Source organism: Notolepis coatsorum (genome assembly GCF_963971535.1).
Source record: "Notolepis coatsorum genome assembly, chromosome: 14".
Taxonomy (NCBI): Eukaryota; Metazoa; Chordata; class Actinopteri; order Aulopiformes; family Paralepididae; genus Notolepis; species Notolepis coatsorum.
The window spans coordinates 47,260,602-47,277,506 of NC_140178.1; the positions used below are offsets into that span (position 1 = coordinate 47,260,602).

Below are 16,905 nucleotides of genomic sequence, written 5' to 3' on the forward strand. Positions count from 1 at the left end.
TTATGGAATTAGTAAATTTGTGGTCCAGGCCTGGAACTGTTTTGGTAAATTATGGATTGGCCATAATTTTTTGGAAAAGTCATGAAGTGGAGGAGTTGGAAGGTGAAAAGAGGTCAGAGGGGCCACTTGGCGGAAGCTCCACAGACTTGTTATTTTTTCATCTTTTACCGTGCATCACTCATCCCAAACATGGCTCCCCCTCTTTACGCTCTGAATGCCGTGCAACATGAAACGATTGGTCCAAAACCCATTCCAACATGATGGTGTCTTCCGTGGGCACACAGAAGACTGGAACATGCAAACAAGCAGGCACTTCAAAGTGTGATTTAGAAATGGCCTTTGAAAGTCACCTTAAGCTCAAGAGTTATTAAGTCCAGACTCTGGTTTTCTGCACAGGCGGCACGCTTAGCACCAACGGCACTAACCCTAACCCTATAGCAGAACCGGCAAGCGTGCCTATAGCAGAACCGACAAGATGCGGTGTGGTCAGGCTCTTGCGCAGAACAGCTTGAGTCTGGACTTGATGACACTGATATGAGCTGAAGGAGACGTTCAAAGGCTCACCTAGCCACAATAAAGCTGCCATGACGAGTGTACAATGTCGCCACAGTCCATGTAAAGGTTCTTCATCTATTACGCTACAGAGATAGTCATGGAAATTTGGTACGAAGTTATGGAAAGGTTTGGGAATTGGATAGGGAAATGAGCGTGGGAACCATGCTATAAGGGCCACAGCGTGTTTCCCCAAAGCCATGCACACGCTGGAAAGCTCGAGCTGCATACCATTTAGGTTTTTTAGTCACCACACCCATTTACTCGAGGCAACACGCACACTTCACCTAATGTCTTTTAGTTTGCTACTGATTTGACTGAATGCTTGCCTCTGGAGGAATCCCGTGAGTCAAAACTTCAACAAAATTATTTGTATTTGCATATTCTTTGAAGGTGTGAAAGTGTTGGCCTAATAATCTGCAGGGGAGGTACTGCATGGTGCCATATAAGCCATTTACACATATTTTCAAGACATTTTCAATCTTTTATCTAACAATTAAAGGCCCAATCAGTGATCCAAACAAACAAATGGGCAGCCCACCACCAAAAATATAAATGGAGACATGTTTTCCTTTAGTTAATTAACTGAGCACTTGATACAGGGACTAACACTAGACGATGGTTAAATGTGAATTTTTACTTGTGTTTACTGTATTTTGTGGCTTGTTTACATTGATAATGTTTTTAAACATTTGGAGTAAACTAGATCTATATTCTGCATTATGATCAATTAAGAAAGTTCCACAAAGCTTATTTTCCATTTACAGATCAGTCTTCAAGAATGTGTGAATATATACCCCATGTTTACAGTTTATATGATCAAAAAGTATCACAGACGGGCTTAAACAACCAGTCTGTCTATCATTCCAATATTACTGTATTAAATATGCCTGTCCCCAAATCTACCCTACAATGCAATGTATCTTTTTAACACATCCTTGTTTGCTGTTAGCTAGCATTAGTGCTAACATTAGCTACCAAAAATAGACCTAATGTCAGCTTTCAAATATTGCACCCTAGCTACTGTTGTAATCAAATACCAAATTTAATGAACACTAGCTGCACTAGCTAGATCGGCTCATAAAACACACCAGCCCATTTCCAATGGAATGTAATAGCTCTGCAAGACCGTAGAGGGCGTTGTTGACTGTCTGCCAGCTCAGACAGGGTCTGAAGGGTCAGAGGCTGCAGCTATGAATTATGAATAGATATAGCGAATAAAATAAATATCGATTTTGGTGATATTCGCATGGCGGGCGCAATTAATGTGTTAACTAACATTTAGTAGCTGGCACAGCAGCTCATTTTGTGGCAAATGTTTTATTCCATTGCTGTGGGAACTAGGAGTAATCTAGCCCCTTTTGTGACTGATGCACGCCCACAAGGTTTGGCAGAGTGAATCCACAGTCCCTTGTTCCTCAATGGCAAACCAACCTAGATTTACCCTGAAGAACTGGTTTTAACCGAACCGTTCGTTATACAAGTATAGAGAAATGTTAAAGTATGTATTGAACTGTACTGTACCCATTCTGCAATCTGTTAATAAAGTTTTCAATCAATCAAAAGGTACTCGCAGTTGCACAAGGGTTTGAAAGCTTGGCGTTGCTATTAAACATTTTAAATAATTTTTATAAACTGGTCAACACAGCTTTATTTCCGGCATTGGGTGCCTGATGTGATCACAGTGCATCAGGCAGCTAAAGCCATTTTAAGCAGTGTTGACCAGTTTATAAAAATGATTGATACCCGAAGGGGATCATTCCGATTGAAGGCAAATAGCAGCTTATACCCACAGACAGTCTCGTGGCGCCGATCCAAACTGGCTTCTCTTGGCAACATAAGGGCAGCCTAATTCAACTCTGACACAAATATTGTAATCAGAAATCGGTCACACAAACGCCAGCTTCTCGCGGGGGTCATAGCTTCTCCCTTAGATAAACTACATAGTGTCTCCCATTCTCGAAGACACTGATGTCACGAGACCGCCACCATCTTGGTATGGTGGAAAATAAACTGATTTCTACGATCAAATGTATGCGTTGAGCTCCGTTTTTATAACATATTTTATCACATTCTTGTTCATTTCATAACCTTTTCATATAATTTGTTTTGAAAATATTGAGGCCAACATGGCATTTCACTATTTCGAAAGCCTTTCTGGTGATTCTAAGGCGGGAAAAAAAGGCATGTAGGCTACTTGAAGAGAATGGACTAACGTTATATGGTGAAGTAGCTAGCAGCTAACATTTCTCTGCTGTTTACAGCCTCACAGTCAATAAAATTTAATTTACGATATACATATTTGTTCCTTATTCTCACCTGTTATGAAATGGGTAGAGCTGAGCAGACATACGTATGATTTGACTTGGGGGCCAGCCGGCCAGGGTCTGCTTTGATCGACTCCCCCGTCTGAGTCTACATGTGCACTCTTGATAGCCGCCAGCTATCCGTGATGTTTTGATAGCTTATCAGTGAGCTGGATGCAATCCTACCTGGAGGGGAGAGAGCAGATGGTGGAGGTAAACGGTACCCTATCCCCCCCCCTCACAGTAAGCTGTGGTGTTCCACAAGGAAGCATACTAGGTCCGCTACTGTTCCTAATTTATGCAAATGACATGTCGTCAGCTTGTGACTGCAACTTGTTCCTGTTTGCGGACGACTCAGCCCTGCTGGTCTCTGACAAGAACAAATTACAGGTTGAAAAAACCCTCAGCTCAGAACTAGGCAAAATCTGCATATGGCTTGCTGATAACAAACTATCATTACACATGGGCAAAACAGAGTCCATTCTCTTCGGTTCAAATAACAAACTCAGCAAGACCGACGGCTTCTCAGTTACAGTGGGTGACAATATTGTCACAAGGAAAGAAGATATTACCTACCTGGGTTCCATCCTAGAGGCAAATCTTTCCTGTGACAAAATGGCATCCAATGTAATAAAAAAAGGCAACCAACGAACTCGATTCTTGTACCGGATCTCCTCACTGGTAAGTGGTAAACAAGAATACCCTGAAGACTCTAGCAGGAGCACTCATTCAAGGGTACTACGACTATGCTTGCACCTCATGGTACCAAAGGCGCTAAAAACAAAATTACAAACATCTCAAAACAAACTGGTCAGACTACTGCTTGACCTTACTCCTAGAACCCACCTCACCCCTGCCCACTTTGACAACCTAGGATGGCTTAGAGTAGACGACAGAGTACAGCAACTTGCAATGGGCCTGGTCTACATGATACACTACACGACCAAGGTACCCATGTACATGACAAAATACTTCCCAAAGGTCAGTGAATACCACGATCACAACACCAGAGGGAGCTCCACAAATCATGTTAAACCCAGATTCGGCTCAAACAAGGGACTAAACACGTTTCGCAATTATGCCACATCAATGTGAATCACTACCCACTTTCAAAAACACTCTCAAAAAACACCTAAGGGAGACAGCAACTCGAAACTGGCCCCTGTAAATGTCCGAACACAACCCCCTCCAATGTACAGTAAATTACCAAGTATGGTCTTGTCAATAATCCAATGTACAGTTTTGTTTGTACAGTTGTACAGTGTCCCCCACCCACCCCTCCTACCCAACCCCCCCCCCCCACTCCTACCCAACCCCCCCCCCCCCACCTCCAATGTACAGTCCCCCCCCACCCCCACCTACCCAATCCAATGTACAGTTTCTACGTCAAATGTATATACTTTTTTTTTTTTTTTTTTTCTTTGGACTCTTTGTATCACAAACAGTACTGTAATTGCAAATCTGGTATGTCATAAATGTATAGATGTAGCAGTACTGTATCTGTATGTCATGTATGTCATATATGTTACGATGAATTGAAAATGGGGGACCCTGATGTAAACAAGACGAAAGTCTTTCTCTGGTCTGCATCCCCTTAACAATTGTATGTATTGAGCTGTACTGTACTGTACCCATTCTGCAATCTGTTAATAAAGTTTTCAATCAATCAATCAAACATCACCCCTGCCCACTTTGACAACCTAGGATGGCTTAGAGTAGACGACAGAGTACAGCAACTTGCAATGGGCCTGGTCTACAAGATACACTATACGACCGGGGTGCCCATGTACATGTCAAAATACTTCCCAAAGGTCAGTGAATACCACAACCACTACACCAGAGGAAGCTCACAAATCATGTTAAACCCAGATTCGGCTCAAACAAGGGACTAAACACGTTTCGCAATTATGCCACAACAATGTGGAACGCCCTACCCAAAGCTGTAAAGGAATGTGAATCCCTGCCCACATTCAAAACCGCTCTTAAAGAGCACCTACGGGAGGCTGCAATTCGAAACTGGCCACCGTAGATGCCCAAAACCCCCACCACCTCCTAATAGACAGTCTCCTCCCCACCGCATGTATATATTCCCTCCCCACCGAAGTCAATGTGTCTCAACATTACCTGTGGTACCGCGGTATCCCACAGGGTCAGTCTTGGGCCCCAAATAGTTTCTTTTGTATATCAATGACACTATCAAGTATATATCATATTAGAGGCAGAATTCGACACTGTGCTAAGAATACATAATGAAACAAAGACATTTGAAGGTCGGGTGTCATAAGGTTTCCTCTTCAAGGGATATAATAGATTTAATTTATATAGCACACTTTAAACTCAGTGAGCTCTGTGTGTCTATGTGTATGCTGTATGGATGTATGTATATGTATGGACAGTGTTGAATGCTGCCTCTTATTTCTGCACATCAACTCACACCCTAATACCATGCAATCTATAGGAAACATTGAATGTGTTTAATTCCAGAGTTTTTTGTCCTTCCTTCACAAATCTAATATGATGTAGTAGTTAGATACAGTATAGGCAGAGCCATTAATTACCAATAATATGGTAGTAAATGTTTCTGGGTATAAGCTAAAGCTCCCCAAACACAATTGTTTCAAACAAGCAACGTTGGGAAAGATGATAGATAAAGGGGCACTTCACCAAAAGACAATGCTGATTTATTTTGCACATAATGAATGAATGACAACATAGATTAAAATACATAAAGGCATCGATTCCAATGCTTCCACAAACCAGAGGAGTACCTTGTATCGCTTTGCTTGACATCCATTTTTTTTTTACTCTAATAGTCGACACATAAATTTAAACATCAAGTTCCTCAGCAGAGCATGGAAGGTGGGGACATCTTTTGTCATAAACAAATAGCTTGCACTAGTCCATCTTGGGAGCTTAAGGAGGATCCTAAATGCATCATTACCTGCAGTTTTCTTTTTCATTTTTGCTGTGCTATAATTACACCAGAGATGGGCAGTATTAAACGGAGTACAATAGGGCTCTGAACAGGCTTATTTTCACATTGTCTGTACACATATAACATTTTCGTGCCAGCATATTGGCTTGTGCATACAGTTTGCAGCACTGGCGCTGTACATCAATATCATCACACATGTCATCAGTGATATTGTGACCCAAATATCGCACACTCTTCACCACATCTAGAGCACAGTCGGACAACAAGAAGGAGGGAAGCTTTTGCTTCTGGTCCTCCTTAGTTTTCACTATCATAACAACACTCTTGTTAGGGTTGAATTTGATATCATATTGTATACCATACACAGAGCAGACTTTAAGCAACTGCTGTAAACCAGCACTATAGGGGGACAGTATGACATAGATCAGATGATTGATAAGACTCTCCCCCACCATGCATCCAGTCTTACATTCTTTTTGTTTTGTGGACAGATCATCCATATATACATTGAACAGGAAGGGAGACAAAATCCCCCCCTGTCCCGCAGTATTGTATATTTGTATATCTTGTATGTCATAAATGTCTTGATGAATTGAAAATGGGGGACCCTGATGTAAACAAGACGAAAGTATTTTTTTGGTCTGCAGCCCTTAACAATTGTTTGTATTGAGCCGTACTGTATTGTACCCATTCTGCAATCTGTTAATAAAGTTTTCAATCAATCAATCAAGTCTTACTCCATTACCCACATTAAAATGAGCCGACATAGAGTTACCCTATTTAACTTGTATAAGCTGATAATCTCACACACATCCATGAAATGGTGTAGATGAGAAAATAACAATAACTTGTCTTGTAGAGACCTTATCATTTAATTGAGTTGTAATTAACACAAAACAAGGATTCAATGTTCCCGATGACATCACTGGTGACCATATTCAAACTAATTTACTCTCAATAGCTGTCAAACTAAATGAATGTGTGCAAAACTGTTTAGAGTTCAGTTTTTGTATGTGTGTGAGATTATGTGCAAAATAAATCAGCATTGTTTTTTGGTGAGGTGCCCCTTTAATGAAAGGAAAGTACTAGTACTAGAGTAGATACTAAGTACTAGATGCACTGTGGCACTGTGTTGTCATTCCGTCAAAACCCAGAGTTGATTGAATTAACATTTTAAATTGAGTCTACTCACTGATCAAAGGGGGAATGAATCACTGTGTGGAGTTGAGCTTAAAAATAAACAGAGTCAATAAAGAGATTCACATTGGATAAAAAGAGTCACATTGTATTCTACTATTGTCATGTACCTGTACCCCCCCCCCCCCCCCCCCCCCAACCCCCCCTCCCCCACGCTGATATGATGCCGGAATTTACCCAAGGGGATCAATAAGATAATATCTTATCTTATTGAGCTACTCAATAATGTTCAACCATTAACCATTCGTGTTCATTGAATCCTTGGCTTCATGGTATAAAAAGGGCTGATAGTCCATCCTGCTTTTTGTCTCCCAGGAGAAAAGATTCCTTTGTCAGATTCCAGACCATCTACTGTAACTCCAACCAGATCCAGGTCGATTCTCCAACACAACACTCAACATGCAGGTATGTTGACGGCTTCAGTGTTGCTTTCATTGTACTGTATCTTATATTGTTTGTGGCACAGCTAGTACAAGGAACCCAAGCGCAGAACACAGCTGGGCAGGCGGGTAGTGAGTGCATTTAATAGAGCAGAGCTGGGGAAAGGTGGGAAGAACTAGAGAGACAGAGAAGAAGAGAACAAGTGGGGGAGGGGAACTGAGGACTTGGCCGGAGTGGAGGAGAGGATGAGGGCTATAGAGGAGTGGGGATTGTGACAGTTTAAGTCTACTATATATATACTTTAATTCAACATCATGAATTAATGTCTCACATTTTCTAATTACCTCTGAATGAACTCTGGCCTGTATTGTAATGTTTTTCAGCAACTTGAGTTGAAGAATGTGACACTGAAAGCTGGAGACCAGTTGAAAATGAAGGGACTGATTCCGCATGATGCTGAGAGGTTACAATTACTTTCAACATACTTATTCTGAGAACATAGCATGCTGGTGTCTTGTCAAAAAACACTTAGGTTTTATATAGATGTAAAACAATTTATGGAAAATGTAGATATACATGGGAAATTGTGAGCATTAAAAAAAAGCAGTGGTATTATACTACTGTTATACCTTTTTGTTTGGAATTCAGTTGGGATGTTGTACACAAGCTAAAATATTCCTAATTTGAAGTACTACATAGGTCTACTTTCAGCGACTTTGGGTCTTTGAAAAGCGCTATACAAAATAAATGAATTATTATAATAATAATAATTATTATTACTGTCCAAAGCTTTATGGTATATGTAATCGATCCAATCCATCCAGGTTCCAGATTGACCTGGGCTGCAGTGCTGATGACCTGGCACTGCACTTTAACCCCCGTTTCAATGACGACACAGACGGAGCGGTGCTCGTGTGCAACTCGCTGACTGGTGGTTGCTGGGGCAGTGAGAAAAGGCACACCCACAACACTCTACACAGGGGCTCCGAAGTCAAGGTGAGAGACTGGACACGAAACACAGGACGGTGGATGTAGGCAGAGAGGACACATATAATGGGGAGATAATTGAAAAGGCAAAGTGGTGATAGCATAGCAGCCTATTTCTAAATGCTTATGTCTCAGGTCAACCTAAATCGACCTGTGATGCTAAATATCCAGTGTAGTAGGTTCACAGACAGAGCACACAAACACAACGGTTGAGAAACAATATAACAAACTTTATTTTACAATCACATTAGATACAAACTGGGAAATGTCCCTTTAACGTTGGTGGGAGGTGCAGCCCAAAGGGTTGTCATTGTGTCACGGCCCTGTGGGAAGGAGGACCTGGATCCATACCAGCTGCACTGCTCCTATTTTAGCACCAAAATGGCAGGGGTTATCACACACTATTACTAATGGCATATGGTTACGTGGAGCCCTACGTGCAATACTACAGCCCTATACTATACATATGTGTCACACCCAACACACAACACAACTAAACAGCCACAAGGGCTATGGCTAAGCTAATACTAACATGCACTCAATGGCCTGCAAACAATAACTTGCATGCAAAATAATCACTCACTTTAAAAACAATAAATGGAATGGGGAAGGAAGAATACAGACACCAGGAGACAAAACTAAAATGGGGAAAAGGAGTTTAAAAACGGCTCCACTTATCCTAGGTCAGAACAACACAGCCCTACGGCACTAATCAATGGTCTCTAACTACACACCCTCAAGACCCCTACGCCAGGGCTATTCAACTAAATTGTTCAGGGGGCCACATTGTCAGAAACCCAAGGGGCCAGGGGCCGGACTGCCACGGCCCCTTGTTTTGTATTTCTAATCAAGTACTCAAAAACAGCATTTTTCTACCTCAAGATCTTAAGCCGTTTTGAGCCTGGGCTCCAACCACAGTGGGAACTGTGTGGAAACTCAGCTGATTATCATGCAGCGGTGTCTCTCTGACATCACAAATCAGCACATTTTCAGATGACTCAGTTCAGTGAGGGTGAATATTGTGAGAGGAGAATTGGAAGAATGCGCCAATATGAGAATTAGAGACATAGATCATATTAATATAAGTCCACATAGCTAGGAAACAATGCTAAACACTGAAAAAGGCCATTTATAAAATAGTTCCCCTTTAACTTCATTGCAAAAGTAGTATACTTTTCAAAAAAAGTGCTTCATTTATGTGCCACATCTGCAACATCTCCTGCAAAAAGTGCTTCATTTATGACTGTGCAACAACTGCAACATCTCCTCTTCAACATTTCAATATAAAAAAAAAAAAAAAAGAAACAAGTGCATGATGTGCATCTGAACATTCTAACATCAACACTTGAACAAAAAACACATTTATAGTGCAGCTGAGCTTATGAAAAAGTGCTTCATGTCTGTGCAACAACAGCAAATCACAGCATCTTATTAGCACTTATTGTCGACTCTTAACTCTCAAACATCAGGGGGGTGGGGGCAGACAGGCCTAGCACATATACACACATCTAATGAGAGCGATTGCACTTCTTTGACTGGGCAATGGCAGAGAAAGAGGGTTCATAGGAAGTGAGGGCTACCCGCAAACAGTGATGCAAATGCTCATTTGTCAAGGAGGCATGGTTGCTTGTTTTAATGGCATTCATGTGAGAGAAACTGGATTCACAGGTGTATGTTGAGCCAAACATTGTTAGCACAGATATTGCCAGCGTTTTTATTTTGGGGAATGTCTTGACATGAATACACTTTATCCAAAATGTTGTGGTGGATTCATTCTCAAGTGCCTGCTTCAGAGCAGATGATGCTTGCATGTCAATTATTTCAAGTTGCAGGAGACCTTCATCAATGTGAAGTGATGCAAGGAACTCTTGTCCTTTTGTGGAAATAGCAGCTACATTGGCAAATGGGTTGCTCACAAAATGCATAAATTCTCTGGACATGTCAAATTCATCAAATCGACTTGCAAAGTTTTCCCTCAATTTATCAATGAAATCTGTCATTAATTGAGTGACTTTTGGCTCAATTGTGCGTGTTAACGTTGACATGAAAAAAAAAAAAATGTTATCTTTGGCGGGCCGGTCAGAATCATCCCGCGGGCCGGATCTGGCCGCCTCAGACCTACTCCTATCTGAGCTTCGGGAGGGTCATCAAAGAGAAGCCACCTATTCTTGGTCCTCGCCCCACAATGGTGGAATGAACTTCCCACCACAGTTATGACAGCCGAAACCTGTCCAAAAAACGTACCGTCATGCACTTGTCCTAATATACTAACCTACACTGTAGCACTCAACACTTTGATGAACATTGTTACTCAGCTGATAGAGTTGTACCCTTCCTGCCGACTTGTCGTACAAAACTTGTAAGTCGCTTTGGATAAAAGCCACAGCTAGCTCACAGTCTTCACTGGGGAATCGTGTCATGCACCAACCACAAAAGTTGATGGAAAGAACGATACAACCAACGTTGGTTCCAGGCCACTCCTTCAGCAGGAATATTGCTTTGCAAATCAGTTAGCATTCTATTAGTAGAATAAGTTCAATTAGATTGATTCAAATAATGATAATAATTCCATGTCTGCTTCCTGGTTGCATTTCCAAGACTCCAGCCGGTGATGTCATTGTCCTCATATAGAAGCGCTTAGTAAGGCAGCAGAAGGAGGGGAGGCAAACAGCATAACAGCACACAGTCACTGTGCTGCTACCCCTCCCCAATTAGGTCAAGTTCAATGTTACGGCTCCTTCTCATTTGGCAATCAAGGCCAATGTTAATCTTTTCAGTCACCTGATGCACAAAATGGCCACCACACAGTCTTAGGAAAAAGCATTCAGAGGAAAATACACATTATTGTGTCAACCTGTGACACTTATTTGATTCAATCTATTAGCTGGTTGGACTTATTCAACTAATAGATATAATAGAACTAACTGATTTGCAAACCAATATTCCTGCTGACGGAAGTATTCCATCCCCATTACCTCAGTTTGCTGCCCATGTGTCACAGCCTTGGAGATGAAAACAGCAGGTGTGAGAACAGCAGTTATTTCCCCCAGATGTTTCCACAGAATTCTATCTTTGAATTAACAAGCTATAAAGTATTCAGTGGCCATTAACCACTGTGACATAATCCTTCCATTAATTTCTGAATCACAATTGTACACTAGACCTCAAAGGGTTTTTAATGGCGACATAGGTATGAAAAAGTACTGGAAATGTATTAAATGCAGCAACAACAACAACAACAACAACAACAACAACAACAAAGTAATACTGTAAACATGTTTTTGTCTTTCAAGATTGTCGTGAAGCTGACTGGAGACATGTTTGAGGTGGAGCTTCCTAATGGACACGAAGTCCAGTTCCACAACCGTAACGATATGGATGTCATCAGCTACGTCAGAGTTAGTGGTGACTTCCAACTCACCTCCTTCAAGATCTGCTAGGGGACCAGCCACAGATTGTCAGTTGATGCAACATTTTGAGCCAGGCCAACAGCTAAACGATCAATTCATGTTGTTGTCTATGGTTAACTTATCAAAATAAAATCTAAATCAAAATGCATATGTTTCCAATGGTTTTGATTACTGTATTGTATCTTTGTACTCAATTTGCTTTTTATAAAATTATGTAAAATTACATACACACATATCTATCAGATATGACTCATCATCCGTCATAAGAATACACAAATATACTCCCAATATGCAAAATCTTCATGAAGATAAGAAGATGGAAAGATGCATCCTTCCTGTGGCTCCTGATTCAAAAGCATAGTGGCACATAGACAGTGTGTGTCTGTTTCTCTCTCACAGCTGTTTTGTTTCCATACATCTTGACCTGGTTATCAAGATAATCCACAGGCCTTGTAGTGGACCGTTTCATATAGGAACCATTTTCTACCAAAGTACATCCCTATTGTTACAAAGGGTCAGATTAAACCGAATATATATATTTATTACTTGATATATATTGCATAGTATTTGTATATCGTCTGATATCCCTTGTGTATTCTTTGTACATATACACGGAATATCCCTTTTACCTAGTACAGACCATAATATTTCGTTCTCCTATTGGATAGCGATCCACTAGGCGCCACTGCCATACCCCCAAGGTCTAGTTCAAAGTCACCGCCAAAGACATGCCTGGACATGACCGGCTCTGCGCAAGAATACGAGACAGAAATAAGGCTGGTACTAGTTTGTTCACCTAACGTATAAATACGGCGCAGGTGAATACAGAAGTACTGTTACCCAATAAGTTGAAGCCTCACACCACGATACAACGTGCTGTGAAGTGGGCCCGTTTTGCCCCAAAATAGTGCCTTGAGACCGCGTGCGAATTGATAGCTGAAGTATCAGAGTTTAACGCTGTACCGTCGAGTTCGACCTATTCTATTATTTCAGTAATAGTCTATTTATGTATAGTGTATCGTGCGGCTACCGTTCTACAGTGACCAGCATTACCAACGCTTCCTCGTACCGAGCTAGTGTGCTTATCCAGGCTGGGCGGCTTAACCTGGTGCCGTCATCCGAGGAGCCCTAGACGAGAACCGTGTGGATATGTACACTGGATAACCTACACCGGCGACTACAGAGCCCTTTTCGGCTGGATTATTGCGTTGGTCCTGTGGCTGTTGGAGCGGAGGAGAATCGTCTACACCCACTACTGTGTGGGATTTACCCGTGAGGAACATCACTCGAGCCCGTCTCTAGGAGAGGCTGGCTGGCTTTCACCTATGCTGCACCGCATACCGGAGAATAGCTGCTGCTTTCGTCTGCCGATCAAGGGAGTAATGTACCGCCTCCCGTAGCTGGAGCTTATTGATTCCCCGTTGATCCAGAGTTTGCATTCGGACATTCCTCCCCCCTGCTGGCCTACAACCGGAGGGACCCTACTAGTATCTCCCGCTGCCCTACTAGTGTACCATAGATATAATTCCTAAGATACAGGTGGTATTCATTATCTCCTGCGTAATATTCTAATGGACTTACGCTCTTGACCTATTCATGCACATTCTTCGCCTTACAAGCGCGACTCTAAGTAAAGTAATGTAAGATAATTCTTATTGCTGCTAATAAATATTCTTCTAAACGAGTACTTGTGTGAAACCGTGTTATTGTGGATGTGTTCATCTCATATACCTGTGTACTGTATGGCCAGTAGTAATGTACATAAGACAGTAGTGGTTTAATGATACCATACTTATTTAATACAGTCAGGGAATTGTACCCCTCAGTTACACCTATAATGTATGGCGAGCTAGAACATAGTTCCTACTCAAAACAAGGTCTGTGTATTATCCTGAGTAACTGGTGCTTTGATTGATGGATTTGAGTGACAGCAGACATCTCTATGGCAGATATCTCCAAAACTAAGCAAATCTCATCTGATGAGGGATTTGAAAAGAATAGGATTTGATACTAGATTCAGATTCTAAGGTCCTTTACACCTTTCAATCTGCACTCTGGTACTTCAGGTCTACAAACAAAATAATGTTTTAATAGGAAATGTTATAGGGCCTACTGTACATGTTTCAGTGCTTTGATATTGCAGATGTATAAACAGTACAGTAGGAACATGTTTATTTAAACAGATGGGTAGATCAGTGCTACAGTATTCAGCCCGTTCTGTCTCTCACAACACACACAGGCACAAACTGGGGGGGGGGGGGGGGGGGGCTGCAAGTCAAACATAGCACAATCGATTATCAAAACAAACCATTTTCACATTTTTGGTTTGGAGAACATTATTGGAAAATAGATTGAATGTTTGATAGAGTTCTGTTTTCTTTTTTTTTAACTTGGCAAATTGAACAGAGATTTAATTTAGTTCAATTCAGAAATAAAATACCAAATGGCTGTTTTTATATTTCTCATTGGAGAATAACATTGAAAATAGATTAGATGTTTAATACAGTTCCACCTTTTTATTTGAATTTGGCTAAAGGAATGAACAGCATTTGAACAGATCTTTCATGTGATTTTTGTCAAAAGAGAAGACGAAAAATGCATTTAAATAAGTTTTAATTCGGTTGATGTGAATTCCAACCTTCTTCCACTAAACACATTATTCAACCGTCTATGCAGATTTGCTCTTGCCTGTCCATATTTGACTCACCACTGCACCATGTATGAAAACCTTAATTTGCCATCTCCCACAGTAAGACGACAGCAGCACTGGTTACAGTTCATTTTAAAATGTATTCATTTCAATTATCCGCAATCTCAAACAGTATATGGACCCTTTCACCTCTAGTCAATTTTTTTTTTTTTTTACTTTATTTTTATTTTTTGCGTTTATCGCTTTTCTGGTCAAGCATGACCGACAGTTGTAGGGTGAAACGGGAAGAGAGCAGGGGGAGACATTCGGCAAATGACGGCGAGTCCGGGAATCGAACTCGGAGTCAACCAGATCCGTGACGCAGCACGGAGTCCCGCGACGCAGCGCGGTAACATGGTGTGCTACTGGAGCACCCTCTAGTCAACTTTTTAATGGTAAAGGGAAGAGTTAAGTTTAACTTATTTTGTTCTTGACTTATTGTTATGTTCTTCTTGACTTGTTTAAAGAAGACTTGTCCGGCCCATGTGGACATTAACGTGTGTTGTCGGGCCTTACAAATAAATTTGATTTGATTATAATACATATATATATATATATATATATATATATATATATATATATATATATATATATATATATATATATAATATAGAGAGAGAGAGAGAGAGAGAGAGAGAGAGAGAGAGAGAGAGAGAGAGAGAGAGAGAGAGAGAGAGAGGAGAGAGAGAGAGAGAGAGAGAGAGAGAGAGAGAGAGAGAGAGAGAGAGAGAGAGAGAGAGAGAGAGAGGAGAGAGAGAGAGAGAGAGAGAGAGAGAGAGAGAGATTAAAGCCCTATTTGTTGCCTGTCGATTGCCGTTTCAGGCGACAAAGTCCGTTCAGCGGTTCTCGAGTTACATGCCGATGTGAGGCGTGCGTCAAAGTACACGGTACCACCCCCGGCTCCCGGGGCTCTAGCTCCGTCAATCATTTGGCGATCTCGAAAGTCTTGGACAGTGTTGTAGCCAATGAGTGTGGCTTTCCAATGATACCCCCCATACTCATCTAATACGGTCTGTATTGATACATTTATGATCAAAACAGCAGGGTCCCCTTATAAGGGACCTTACAGCTTAACACCATAAGGTCCAACAAATTTTAAATAAATGCAAATAAATGAATGCAATGCGAACACTCCCAGACATACCCCGCGCGAAGGTAAGGAAAAACTCACTAAAACCTAACAATAGGGAAAAATGCACCAGAGGCAGTGTGGAGGAGAGAAACCTTAGAAGGGCCATTCAAGGGGGGATCTCCCTTCTTAGATGTCGGTGATAGTAGTTGTTAGATTCTGATCAATCTGGCCAGTATCACGTCTTCTTGTGTGATCCTCTCTCCATCCACTCCTCTGCGTTGTGTACTTTTAATGATCCTGACATCTCATATACTGGCTGATACAATCCTTATCTCTCCCTGTTAGTGCGATCCGTAAACCATAATAATTCTCCACCTTCGTAAGAATTCGACACTTTGACACAGCGTAATACCTTACAAGGAGAAGCAGTGTTTATTTACATAAACAGAGACCTCATAATCAGATGGGAACCAATTCGTATTGTCCTTGTAAAATCTATTCTAATGATCTTTCGGTGTGTTCAGTCTATCGTCCTTCTGCTATTCAGTCCAATGGTTGTCAGGCCTGGTCGTAGCCAGAACCCTTCTCCCGTTAGCCGAAGCTAATGATGATGTGTCATTCCCCCCCCCCCCCCCCCCCCCCCTCCGTGATGAGAGGAGAGAGTTTCTCAGTCCTAGTCAGATTGTAGTCTGCCCTTAGCCGCTCTTGGTCTGGCTTACACCCGGAAACACTGTTAGATTTATAGGACCTTCGCCATAGCAACGACGGCCCGCCCCTCTTCTGGTTGTCATGCGCTGTCATGACAACTGCTAATAACCTTTCACACATTTCAAAACGTTTCATTACTGTCAAAACCTCCATCGCCCTCTGCCTCTGTGCCCTGCCACGGTATCAGCTTGTTGCGTCTTAGATCGGAATTCAAAACATTCTGCTGGCTGCTAAACATTCTGCTGGCTATGCCTCTGAACCGCTTCTTCTATCACCGTCTGCATGCACTTCGACCTCTCTGACACCGTTACATGCTACCATCTCCCCCCAATCTATACATCACATACATTGATAAACACCCCAGAACCCTGTTTCCCCCCTTGATTCTTATCACCCCTTCAGAATCATAAATCATTATTTTGGTTTTTCAATTAATTATACCCAAAAATAGACTCATAACAATTAGGGCCCCTCCGTCTGCTGTTTTGCCTTATTGTTTTCCATTACACGCATCACACCTAAACCAGTAAGGATAAACAACGGTCAGGGAGGAGAGAGAGAGAGAGAAAGACAGAGAAAGACACAGATTCGCAACTTTTCAGACAACACACCTAAACCCTTTGGCCCCCCTACTTAGGTACACCCCACGTCAAATCAGAGCGCTCCCT

The 16,905-nt window shown here is 41.7% G+C and overlaps 1 protein-coding gene across 1 annotated transcript; it reads left to right on the forward strand.

Annotated features, from left to right (window-relative positions):
- Positions 1-7,389: 7,389 nt before the first annotated feature.
- LOC311240520 (galectin-2-like) lies at positions 7,390-11,798 on the forward strand (the record flags this gene model as incomplete). Its single annotated transcript, XM_084329097.1, has 4 exons — positions 7,390-7,395; positions 7,755-7,834; positions 8,196-8,367; positions 11,652-11,798. 4 exons carry the CDS (start codon positions 7,390-7,392, stop codon positions 11,796-11,798), a joined length of 405 nt encoding a protein of 134 aa, XP_084185223.1.
- Between the last annotated feature and the right edge of the window lie 5,107 nt (positions 11,799-16,905).